The following is a 13,727-nucleotide window of genomic DNA, read 5'->3' on the forward strand; positions in this document are numbered from 1 at the left end:
CTTCTATGTACATAATAAATAAATAAATCTTTTTAAAAAATAAAAAGAAAATTTGTTTGTTTCTTTGAGACAAAATCTTGCTATTTGTCCTTGGCCTGCCTGGAACTCACTCTGTAGACCAGGCTGGCCTCAAACTCATAGAGATCCACCTGCCTCTGCCTCTCCAGTGCTGGGGTTACCAGTGTGGAACAATCCTACTGCATTTTTATTGAAGAGAGAATTACCAGTTTATTTTAAAACTGCTAGATAAATTGTAAGGAAGTAGACATTTGTGGCATCAAAGCTATCAGACTAATTAGTGAGCACAGGAGAAAATAATACTCCTGTCTGACGAGAGAAGTGAGAATCACGGCCACAGTCACCACACACATGTTAACTCACTAGCAGTGAGTTGTCAGTACTATGTCTTCCAATGGGTTGCAGCATGAGTGTACAAAATCGCCAGTAAAAATGAAGCAAAAAAGGTTTGGCTGAAATGTCTCAAGCCTTTGGATATAGTAGTCACTTTGGGGGAAATACAGTGGGTATACTCTACTCAGTAGTATAAGAAGAACGCCAGCAAGATGGCTCCTTGGGTCAAAAAGAAAAGGAAAGAAACTTGCTGCCAAGTCTAACAACCTGAGATTGGTCTGGGAACCCGTATGGTAGGAGAGAATTACTTTGGCAAGTTGTTCAACCTCCAAAGGGATGGTATAAGACATGCATTCACACATACATAAATGTGATTTTAACAACATTTAATAGTAGAAGGATGTAACCTCATTGTGGGCGGTTTGAATGTAATTGCCCCATAATCTCATAGGGAGTGGCACTGTTGGGAGGTGTGGTTTTGTTGGAATAGGTATGGTCTTGTCACAGTGGGGGCAAGCTTTGAAGTTTCCTATGCTCGGAATACCACCCTGAAAGTCAATTGACTTCCTATTGCCTGCAAGATGTAGGACTCTCATCTACTCCAGCACCACATCTGCCTGCACATCATCATGCTCCCTCCCATGATGATAATGGACTGAACCTTTGAACTGTACATGAACCACCTCAATGAAATATTTTCTTCAGAAGAGTTGCTGTGGTCATGGTGTCTCTTCACAGCAATAGAAACTCTCACTAAGATACATATAAACCTAGAAGGTGGAAAATTCTGCAGAAAGGGAGGCTTTGGTTTGTTTGTTTTGTTTTTTCATGGTTCAAGTGTGGAGGTCAGAGGACAACTTGCCAGAATTGGTCCTCTCCTCCCACCATGTGGGTCACAGAAAACTAGGTTGTCAGGCTTGGCAGTAAGTACCTTTGCCGGCCAAGCCATTTCATTGGCCCAGAAGAGGTTAGTTTTTTAAATTTATTTTTATTATTTTAATTTTATGTGTGCAGGATGTGCTTATAAGTGCAAGTGGTGGGAAAGGCCAGAGGCTATGGATCCTCCTGAATCTGGAATTTCAGGTGGTTGTGAGCCATCTGACATACTTGCTGGAACTTGCAGCCTCCACAAGAGCATCATGCACTCTTAACCAGTGAGCCATCTCTCCAGCCCCCACCCTGAAAACGTTATTCTTAAAAGAGGGCTGTGCTAGCTTATAGAGTTAGCTTATGAATTCCAGAGATAAACTGACAGAAACATTATATAATCTTGTATTGCATAATCATTCAGATCATTTAGAGAAAGCTAAATATGACCTAGAAACATTAGTGGAAAGGACCATTTACTGAAGCAAACTGAGAATTGATGGGAAAATGCTGCTCACTAAATTATGCATACTGTGAGCTGAAGAGATGTGCAGTGGTTAAGAGAACTGGCTGTTGTTGTTGTGTTTTGTTTTGGTTTGTTTTTTGTTTGTTTGTTTGGTTTTTTGTTTTGTTTTTTTAAGGACCAAGGTTCAGTTTCCAGCACCCACATGGTGGCTCACAAACATCTATAATGCCAATTCTAGGAGTATCTATTGCCCTCTTCTGGTTCCCATGGGCATCATGTATGTATGTGATGTACACATACACATAAAATAAAAATCTTTAAATTTTATGTACAGTATGACTTAGTTCTGCTAAAAACAAAAGTTTAGAGTATTATTGTATGTACACAGACATGTCTAGTAAGTTACCTTGCTGAATGGAATTTTAGTTTTGTTATGTCTACATATACTAATTTTATACTGATTCTGAAATAGTCTCAAAAATAAGTTACATAATGCCTGATTGGCAGATCTGTAATGCCAGGTTTAGCATTTATGAATTTCTGAGCAGTGCCTATAATAAATTCCATTTTCTATGAAGCTACAGTGCCACATCCCTTTCTTCCTCAGATGGAGAACCTGGACTTTTTATCTCTTTTAAAGACAATTGAGGAATTCTATAAAGGTGAAGATGGAGAAAGTCTGGAAATCCTTTGTCCTGTCCAGGATCAAGCCTGTGTAGCAAAATTTGAAGATGGAATGTGGTATCGTGCAAAAGTCATCGGTAGGAAAGTGCATATTGTTTCCACAAGGAAATGTATGGCGGAGCTGGCATCATCTGAACTTGTTAGAAAGTAAACCATGGAGGTGGTGTTATCTTTTCTTACCATGTGCTCTGTCATATGTCTTTAGAAGGCAGTGGTAACATTAGGAGGTGAATCTCTGGCTACTGGAATTTGATTTACTTGATTAGGAATTAATCATCAGGAACTGACTAGAAAACCAATAGATGATGCAAAGCAGCAAAAATCCATTCTTGAAAGTTGGCTGTCTCTACCTTCACCTCTGTAATCTCTTAGCTTCTTTTCTGAATTACTGTATTCCTCTTTCCTAGAGAATTGATTTATTATTTAACTTTTTCTTTCTTTCTGTACATTTTCTACATTCTCAAGTAATTGAATTTAGCTCACAAATAATAGAATTAGAGCCTGGCATGATGGCTCACACTAGCACTTAGGAGGCAGAAGCAGGACAATCACTTCAAAGTCATCCTCAGTTACATAGCAAGTTCAAGGCTAACCTGAACTATATGACTGTATATCATGTCTTAGAAACACCAGCAAAAACTACTGCAAAATAAAATGTTAAACAATGAAAAGTAGATCCAGGTGTTGTGACCTGCCTGTAATCTCAGCTGTTGTCAAAGCTGGGCAGAAAGGTTGAAAATCCATGGTCTGAGTGACTTATCTAAAACCCTGTCTCAGGATGAAATGATAAAAATATCTGTAGATAGCTGAGCCAGTGGTGGCGCACGCCTTTAATCCCAGCACTGGGAGGCAGAACCAGGCAGATCTCTGAGTTCAAGGCCAGCCTGGGCTACAGAGGGAGATCCAGGACAGGCACCAAAACAACACAGAGAAACCCTGTCTTGAAAAAAAAAACAAAAACAAAAGAAAAATAAATAATCTGTAGATATATCTAAACAATAGAGCATTGGCCTAGCATGTGTCAGGCCTTTGCTTCAATTTCCAATAGCATAAAAATAATAAATATAAACAAATAAAGATTGGAAATTAAATATTTCTAAAAAGGGAGGTACTAGCAACAAATATAACTATGGCTATAAAAGAACAATTATGTATGAAGCCATTGGGTTTTGGAAGTTAGACATACTGTAGGCAGTTTAGTCCAGGATATTATGTTCTCATTTTTGGTTTGGTTTGGTTTGGTTTACTTCAGTAAAACTCATGTCAAGTCTTGGCCCTCAATGCCCCAGTATTGGAAGATAGAACCTAATGGGAGATTTTTGAGGTGACAAGAGCAGAGCTTTTCTTAGAAGGGAGAACTCTTGCTCTGGATTAATTTCCAAGAGAGTGGGTGATTTCAAACAAGACTGCACTGTTTAGCATGCACACACTTGCCCTTCCACTTTCCACCAGGAGTTGAATATCCTTCCCAGAAACCAAGCAGGCTGTAGCTGTGTGCCATGATGTTAAGCTTTTTCACCATCTCTCTGTACATGTTCTATATTCTTAAGGCGACATAGCCGTTAATCCCAACACTTAGGAGTCTCTAGAGCAGTGAGCCACACATACCACTTTTTCTTTATAGGTTACGGTGTCAGATAGTCTGTGGTAGCAAGAGAAAATGGAATAGGTCCTGTTTGTTTATAGGTATATACCTTGTTATTAAAAGGATTGAGTTTAGTTTGGCGCTGTTCAAAATATTTTGTCCATTAATCTAAGAATCTTAACTAGCTACTATTAAAACAGAAAATTCCAAATCTTATATGAAAATCATTTAATCTTCCAAATTGTTTTCTATCCTTGGTCACGATTGATTTTAACTCAGTCCATGGTTAGTGTCTTAAACTGGCTAAAATTTTTTCAGATATAGTTCTTTTGAATGTCTTTGTATTGCTATAACTGAATAGCACAGATTGGGTTACTTATAAACAATAGAAATATTGCTCACACTTCTAGAGTCTGAGAAGTCTAAGTCAATGGTGAAGGTCTGCTCTCCCTGCTTCCCCCCCCCCCCCCCCCCCCGAGACAGGGTTTCTCTGTGTTGTTTTGGTGCCTGTCCTGGAACTCACTCTGTAGACCAGGCTGGCCTCGAACTCACAGAGATCCTCCTGGCACTGCCTCCTGAGTGCTGGGATTAAAGATGTGCACCACCCAGTGCTCTCCCTGCTCTCTAAGAGTTAGCCTTGGTGCATCTTTCAGACAGTGCAAATGCCATTTCCTTAGATGGCAGGATAAACAGGAGTCAGCATTTTCTTCAATTAGCCGTTTTACAAGGACACCTAGTCCTATACTCTAGAGCAGTGACCTTCTGACTTAGTCACCTCTTTTGTTGCATTGGGGATTAACGTCAACATGAATTTTGGAGGAAACAAAACTATTTAAACCATAGAAGTAAAGACGTCAGTGCAACTATTTTAATATATATGGAATAAAAGAAATCTTTTATATCTTTAAGGTCTTGGCAACTTTTAAAATTAGAATTATTGGCTTCAAATCATTTATTTGTTGAACAGTGGACTCTTTTAAGTAGTGATGTTGGAGAAAGGTTCATTCTTCATGACAACTTTGAAGGTAGAATGAAAATATATCTATGACTCAGTAGGTCTGTCTTCCTGCACCTCCCTAGCTTTACTGGATGCCACAAAGAAGGCTGTACATAGTACCTGGTTTGTTTGGTTTGCTTTGATTTTCTAGTGTCTGTTACATTTGTGATCTCATCTCCTCCTCAAGCACAGTTCCTTTGTAATTCTTGAAGCTGAGTGGAGGTTGTTCTTTTATCTGTCACTTTCCTTAAAATCTTTATGCTTCTCACAAGGCTCCAGTTACAGATATTATCTATTTATTTGTTACCGTGTGAGATGTTTTAGATCTCTTTATAGCTCTTTTGTCCTCTCTTCTCCCCATGTTTGTATCACTATTTTAAAGCTCATATCTGTAGATACTTTCATTGGTAAGCTATAAAGTGAACTCTAATTCTAGGTTGATCATTATGACAGATTTTCACTTGCATTATTTTCTTTTAATTTATACATTTTCCTAATACCTCAAAAACTTTCATATGATTAAGCTTTTAGGATAATCTTAGTTTTGATGTACTTTTAAACCATGGAAACACTCTTCTTCTTTTCTTTTCGCTAACTGGTAGTGCTTGTTCTCTAGGATTGCTACACATTTCTTGTTCCCGACTTCATGTTCCCTGGCAGTACACTTCATTGTTCTCTGTACTAGGGACTGGACTCTGTTTCCTGTGTCTGTAACTCCAATCTACCCCTGTGTTTTAGTGCTGCCATCCCCACTGCTTGCTTCAGAAAAAAATGAAAGAATAAGGAAATAGGAGACTTCCCTGCCTAAGGCTCTGTTCTCATATGTGATTGATAATTTGGGTAAAGAAAAAAACGCTTTTGGTTAAATTTCATACCATAGCCTTGTACCGCTTAAAACTACATCTCAATCAGTCTTGATGAAAATCATGGTGCTGGAAGAATTGAGACTTCTAGCCTGGGGTGCATTAGGAGACTGGGCAACATCTCCACCAGCCCAGCTGATGTTTGCACCGCAGGACTGACCTCTACGAGCGTCACTTGGAGTTCCAGTGCTAAGCCACCTCTTCTGCTTCTTCCAACAGTCAGTACTACTGGATTGCTTCCCTTATTGTAGTGATGTGTTACTGTATTCATCTTTCATCTTAGCCCTACATGGATCCTCAGGAAGTATAAAGTTTTGACCACGTATTTAGGGTGATTCCATACAAATCTGTTTAGCTTTATTCAATTTTCTGCGTAATTGAGCTTCCCAAAGTTTTCTTTAAAGTATAGGCCAGACTAACAGAGAGATGTGTAAGTTTGTGATTTCTAATTTCATAACTTTTAAAGGATTGCCTGGACATCGGGAAGTAGAAGTCAAATATGTGGACTTTGGTAATACTGCAAAAATAACACTTAAAGATATGCGGAAAATAAAGGATGAGTTTCTGGACCCCCCAGAGAAGGTAATTTACCTGTTATGAACACTACAACTAGGATATTAACCCAATATGAAATAGAAGTTCTGGGCTGGAGAGATGGCTCAGAGGTTAAGAGTACTGGCTGTTCTTCCAGAGGTCCTGAGTTCAAGTCCCAGCAACCACATGGTGGCTCACAACCATCTGTGATGAGATCTGGTGCCCTCTTCTAGCATGCAGGCAGAACACTGTATAATAATAAATAAATACAATATTTTTTAAAAAGAAATAGAAGTTCTTTGTACATAGAAATGCCATATAATGACTATTTTTAATCTATAAACAGTGTCTGATAAAAGAACTATAGATAAAGTGCTGCTTTATAAATAAAATACTCTTTAAGAAACACTGTGTTGCAAGGCAGTGGTGGCACACACCTTTAATCCCAGGACTTGGAGAAGCAGAGCCAGGCAGGATCTCTGTGAGTTCAAGGCCAGCCTGGTCTACAGAGCGAGATCCAAGACAAGCACCAAAACTACAAAAAAAAAAAAAAAAGAAGAAAGAAAGAAAGAAAGAAAGAAAGAAAGAAAGAGAACGAACACTGTGTGGAACAGAGCACTTGCTTAGCATGTACAAGGCCCTGGGTTCAGTCCCAAGCTCTGCAATATGTTGCCAAATAAATATAAACATTTAATATATGTGTATTTAAGTCATAAGAACCTACTGGTATGGAACTTTTCATTCATCATTATGAGTTATCATGTCGTGTGCTAAGACTTGTTTCATGGCACATTGAGTGATAAAGTTCATCTTAGAAGAAATTTTACTGATGTTGAATTTCTGTGTAAGTAGTCAAAGTCTACATTGGAAAGAGAAATGTGGGAGAATATATATACAGTACTTAACCATGGTGATCTCTGCAGAGTAGGAGAAGGAGGCTTGCTTCTAATTTATATTTCTTGTTATGGAAATTTTTGCTAAGATTTTTTTTTTAAAAGACATATCACTTTAAAAATGTATTAGCCGGGCGGTGGTGGCGCATGCCTTTAATCCCAGCACTGGAGGCAGAGCCAGGTGGATCTCTGTGAGTTTAAGGCCAGCCTGGTCTACAGAGCAACATCCAGGAAAGGCACAAAGCTACACAGAGAAACCCTGTCTCCAAAAACAAAAACAAACAAAAAAAAGTATTATATCTTTATTTTTCTTTTGCATGAATATGCACCTAAACAGGTATGTCACAGCACTCATGTAGTTAGAGATACAACTTGTGGAAATCGGTTGTCTCCTTCCATTATGTGGGCTTCAGGGATGGGACTCAGGTTTTCTGCCTTGGGAGCAATACCCTTAACTGTGGAGCCATCTCACCAACACAGGCTGCCTTTTTTTTTTTTTTCCCAATGGAAAGTATCATAAAAAGGAAATTTAAAAATGCAGATGATCAAAAAGAAGAGAATCACTCAAGAATATTCAATGGGTCTGGAGAGATGGCTCAGTTGTTACAAGCACTGGCTGCTCTTCCAAGAACCATTTGATGCCTAGCACCCACATGGCAGCTCACAGCCATCTGTAAGTCCAGTTCCAGGACTTCTGTGGTCTTTCTGGCACCAGGAATGCAGAAATGCATGTGATGCACAAACATGCAGGAATACATGCATTGCATAAATAAATAAATATTTTACAGTATTTCAACTTTCTAGCTAGGTGTGGTGGCACATATCTTTAATCTCAGCATCCAAGAAGAAGAAGAAGATAGATCTCTGTGAGTTCAAGACCAGGCTGGTCTACATACCAAATTCTGTATCAGCCAGAGTTACATGGTAGGACCCTGCCTCAAGAAACCAAAACAAAAATATTCAGTGTTTTCAATATATGTTTTGTAGGATATCTCTCTCACAATGTTTCGTTTTTTGTTTTGAGACAGAGTTTTACTGCCATAGCTGTGTCACTCTGGCTGGCCTGGAACTTGCCAAGTAGACCAAGATGGCCTCAGACTCACAAGAGATTTGCCTGCCTCTACCTCCCAGGTTCTGGGATTAAAGACATGAGCTACTATGCCCAGCCATCTTTCACATTTTTAACAGTTCCAGAATGAATATAAATTGTCCTATATGTCTGCATTTCTCTTTACAACATACTATAAATGTCTTATTTTTTAAATGAATGTTTATCATTCTTTTTTTGGTTTTTTTGAGACAGGGTTTCTCTGTGCAGCTTTGTGCCTTTCTTGGAACTCACTTGGTAGCCCAGGCTGGCCTCGAATTTACAGAGATCCTCCTGGCTCTGCCTCCCGAGTGCTGGGATTAAAGGCGTGAGCCACCACTGCCCGGCTATCATTCTTGTATATGAATTATTGTAATAATTTCATTCAACCAAATAGTTAATTCCAATTACTTTTATTTATGAAGTTATTTTATAGGTACTTCACAATTTCATGATTTCTAAATAGTTTGAATTAGAGAGGTTTTTTTTTTTTTTATTTTGAGGGTTTTACTTGATTTGGTTTAGGTCTTTATTTATGTATTAATGTATTTGGAGCTCTGGAGTTAGAATCCAGGACCTCAAGCGTGCTTTTCCAATGATGTACCAACCAAGCTGTGTAAACATTAGCTTCCTATGCTTACATAAGACTTTGAAATAACTAGAAATTAAGTTTATATTCTTAATAGTGGAATTTTTTTGGATACAGGCAATTAAATGTAAGCTGGCATATATTGAACCAAATAAAAGAACACAGTGGTCCAAAAAAGCTAAAGAAAAATTTGAAGAAAAGACTCAAGACAAATTTGTGACATGTTCTATTATTAGTAAGCTATTTCTATCTTTGTATATTATTATTATTACTATTATTGTTATTACTATCATTATTTAAATAAGATTAATGTTATATAACAATAGTCATATCTGAGAATAAATTTAGTGTGCCTTGAGTAATAATAATGAGAAATAAGATTCATTGAGAATTAGGATTAGATGATTTTTGTCTCCTGTAAGCTTTACAGTCAAAGCACATCAGGCAAAAAAAAACCTACCATTGAAGACTCAAGTCATTCTTATGATAGATACAGTGGTTTGCACCTCTAGTCTCTACTACTTGGGAGATTGAGAATCATTGGGGCCAGGAACTTTAGGCCAGTCTCAGCAACATGGCCAGGTCCCATTTAAAACAAAACCATCAAGTCATCTTCACTGTGGCCCTTTGCAAACCTAAAGCCAGAAATTAGCTTATTTATCTGCATTTTCTGAGTCTACAGTTTAATCTTAAGTAAGTGAAGGGAGGCAGAACATGGTTGGTAAATAGCTTTTGTTTGCTTACTTGACTACTTGTTTTCCTTCCTTTGATTTGTCCCATGTGAATTCAGTTGTAGACTCTCTCCATATTTTGAAAAAAGTTACTCCAGTTTTTCAAGTGATCAGGTATATAACTCTAGTTGACCACCCAGCACAGTTTTCTAATATAAGTTCTGAAGTCAAAAGTTGAATGACTGAGTCTGATTTGAATTGTTTGATGTGAGTGCTTTTATCTGGATTATAGGGCCTTTATCTCCTTTATAGTACACACACATTCTACTTCAAGTAATGTGTGCGATCTGCTTGCCCCACACTTCATTATGGGCATTCATTGTATACAGTGTGTGCATTCTTCAGATGGAAGAATTCTGAACCTTAACACATCTGGCCCTAAAGATTGTCAATAAGGAGATGGGAATCTTACATAGAAATACACACACACACACACACACACACACACACACACACACACACGTTTGTATGCAATTTTTATCTTTTCCAAATAACAGAATCTAGCAGTGTTGGGTTCAGTGAGCCCTAGTATACAAAATACACAGGCTGTTTAGAGATTTCTAGTCACTTTTCAATTCTGTCACACTGTCATTATTAAGTGAACCCAACTATCATAAGAGGATTCTCCTGTTAGTAGTAAAGAAAGAGAAGCTGAGATGAAGTACGGAAGGTTGGCTAGCTTAAACATGATACAGTGTCCATGATAACTTTGTTGATATAAGAAATTATTTAGAAGAAATGATTCAGTTGAAGATTAATATAATTATAGAAATTGCATCCTTGGTCTATAGAATTTTTACATCTGGCTTCTCTGAGATGAATAGACAGTCCTCCTGGTCTATTCCTCTGAGTTTCAAACAATTTTAACCTGGATAGCTGCTGTTCAGCATTTGAATATAAAACCTTTGGGTTTTAGTAACTTTCTTTAGTATTACTCCATGGAAATTACAAGTCTTTTTTTTTTTATTTTTATTACATGTATGCAGGGGGTGAGGCACGTGGGAAAGTCAGAGGACAGCTTACAAAAGTCAGTTCTCTCCTTCCACCATGAGCCCCCAGTGGCAGAAGGCACCTTTACACCCTCAACCATCATGCCAGCACTTGAATTTCTTTCTTGGTTACTCTTTGTCATGTAATCATTTGTTATACCAGTGACAGCCAACACTAAGTATACCATGGTTGTTAACTAGGATAACTTGATTTAAGGAATGCCAAATGTCCTGCACAACCCCAACCACTACCCCTGCCACCCCACCCCACCCCATTTACTTGTGAACTGATAAAATTGGGGCTCAGGATGAGTACTGTTGAGAATGGCAGCTTTCCATTACTGTAGATTCCTAGCTCATGAAGCAGGAGTAAGTTTACTAGGAAGAAACCAGGGATGGCAATAAAGAATAACTATGAAACATTAGCCCTTCTGAATTTAAAGAACTTTGTAACAAGTCTACAACTATGGAAAGCAGGAGGGTCAGATTATCAAGGCTCACCACTGCATAGCCATCTGTTCCTAGACAATTTACATGATACATTAACAGAAATGATTTTTCATCTGTTGAAAAAGAATTTTCTAATATGTACTCTTAAACTATATAATGTGTTATTGCTGGCAACTGGTTACTTTTTATTTAGAATTATTCTAATCAGCTGCCAACTGCTGTTAATTTTGCAAAAGGTATAGTCATGTACTGATTCAGTATATATTTGAGGTGATGTTTCCAGAAGAAATTTTTTGGTACTTATTCAGGTACTTATTAAACAAATTCTTTGCTATATACTACTTTAAGAAGATAATTAATTTTTACCCTTAATTAACTGTTTGCTATAAGAAGTAGATACAAAACAAAAACAATTTTCTCAAAGAAAAGTTAGATAATTCATCCTAAATAAATAAAAGTAACAGAAAATATACTAGTTATTTGAGAGTTCTAGATTTTTGTTTTTAACTTTTTATTAACCTTAGAAATAGTCACTGGCCTAAGTTAATAAGTTAATTTTCATTCACTTCTGTCTTTTTGTATTCCATAGAACAATATGAAAATGCAATTTCTTTGAAAATATATTTATTTTTATTTCATTATTATTTTATTTTATGATTTTATGACTTTTATTTTATTAATTTGAACTGTTTTTGTTTCCTTATAGAACAAATAGCACACAATAAGCTAAAACAACATTTATGGTACTCTCTATATGCTGTATACCTGGGTATTTATTGACAATCCCTGTGGCTTCAAGATACTGCTCTAATTCCTAGGAAAACTGTAATGTTATTCAGCCAGAAATCTCATGTATGCAAAAGGCAGAAATTGCTTCTAATTTTTAAGACAAATTTACTAATTTAGTGCACTTTGTAGCACATGCCTTTCTTTTCCCACACTAATTTTAATGGTTTTATAGAGATTCTGAAAAATAATGTGCCCTTGGTTGAGCTTTTCGATTCTCGGGCTCCTGGAGCAACTGCTATTAGTATTAATGACCAGCTCGTCAAAGAAGGCCTAGCGTCTTATGAAGCAGGGTAAGTCGCTATACAACATCACTTTAGTTTATAGATAATGCTTGAATCATAAGAAGAGAAAGGGATTCCCTGTTCCTGCATCAGAAAAGATGGTAAGGGGGATAGTTGGGAGTCATTAGTTTAATGAGGAGTAAAGCAGCCTTCTTTTCACTCCTACTTGGAGTGAAAAATCAAGAGAAGGGCTTCTTGAGATCAAGATTGCTCGAAAGACAAAGAGGCTAACATCTTATTTCCAGGTGGAATCTGCTCAAGCAGCATCTTGGGCCTATTTAGGTAAGAAAATCAGGATGAGAAACGGCACCTAAGGATAGTTGTTACATTCCCAATTTAAGAAATTTTGTTTTTCCTGAGTGTGAAGGGTTCTTTTAGCTAGACCTAAGCATTATTGTCCAGAGCAAAGAGCAGCCAGTGGCTGAGGTGATCTCAGGAGCAGAAGGGTAAGTGGTGTTGATGGTGGGTGGGTGGTTTAAAGGTCAACTGACAGAGTTCTTCCACAGTGGAGACATGCAAAGAGAGAATAGTCCTCCAGGGTCTTTTACATAACTGCCTGTATGTAGCCTTCAAGAAATCCACCATTTGAACACCTATTAGCATAAGCCAGAGAGACAATAACCTCCAGCCAAGGCCTGCAGTGACTCCTACTAACAATAATGGCCTATGGTCATGTTCCCCCTTTCACTGTTAAGTCTCATATGTGGAATGGAAAGAAATGAAAGTAAACACTTAAAACTATATTGAAATTTTTCTTTTAAGTACTAGGTCCTTTTGGGGGCTCCATGTGTATGGGCCATGCATGTATGCATGCATGCATTGATGTACATGTGTGTAGGTGTGCACGCATGTGTGCACATGGAAGCCAGAGATCAAATGCAGCTGCCTTTTCTCTGGAGCCATGTAAATTTTCTATGGGACATTATCTTTCAGTATTACATGGGGTTCACATATTATGGTAGGCTGGCTGGCCAGTGAGACTTAGGGATCCTCTGTCTCTCTTTCCACAGTACTGGGATTACATGCGTATGCCACCATGCCTGTCTTTTTAATATAGGTTCTGGGAGTCAAACAGATTCTCATGCTTGTATGACAAACTCTACCAACTAAGCTGTCTCTTCAGCCCCAAAGCCAGGATTTCTTTAAGATGCACAGACAGTTAAGTAAAATTTAACAGATAGTCATCTATTTATCAAGTTGTGCTCTGACCTCCACGTGTATACTATGGTATGTGCATGTCTACACACATATACCACACACAAATATAAAACATAATTACAAGCCAGTATCTATAGTGACTAAAGATTAAAAAAAAAAAAAGTCTAGGTGCAAAGGGGAATTACACTGACAAAAACCCTTTCTTCTAAGATCAGGAATAAAAACAATGGCAGTTTCAGCCTCTCTGTTCAGCAGAGTACTGGAGTCATAACAGAGCACTTATACACGAAAAAGAAAAGCATCCAACTTGATCAAGAAATATTTAAAATTGTTATTGTTCATAGGTAACTTGATTTTACATGTAAAAAACATTTAAAAGGTCTATCTATAAACTATTATAATTAATAAATAAA

General features: G+C 37.6%; 1 protein-coding gene across 1 annotated transcript in view; it reads left to right on the top strand.

The window, feature by feature from the left end:
- The window catches only part of Rnf17 (ring finger protein 17), a 112,973-nt gene that overhangs the window by 58,478 nt on the left and 40,768 nt on the right, over positions 1-13,727 (top strand). The window contains exons 16-19 of the mRNA XM_036198506.1: positions 2,292-2,445; positions 6,280-6,395; positions 9,034-9,151; positions 12,048-12,165. Coding sequence (XP_036054399.1) covers positions 2,292-2,445; positions 6,280-6,395; positions 9,034-9,151; positions 12,048-12,165 — 506 coding nt within the window. The remainder of the gene's footprint in view (positions 1-2,291; positions 2,446-6,279; positions 6,396-9,033; positions 9,152-12,047; positions 12,166-13,727) is intronic.

Source organism: Onychomys torridus, chromosome 9 (assembly GCF_903995425.1).
Source record: "Onychomys torridus chromosome 9, mOncTor1.1, whole genome shotgun sequence".
NCBI classification, from domain to species: Eukaryota; Metazoa; Chordata; class Mammalia; order Rodentia; family Cricetidae; genus Onychomys; species Onychomys torridus.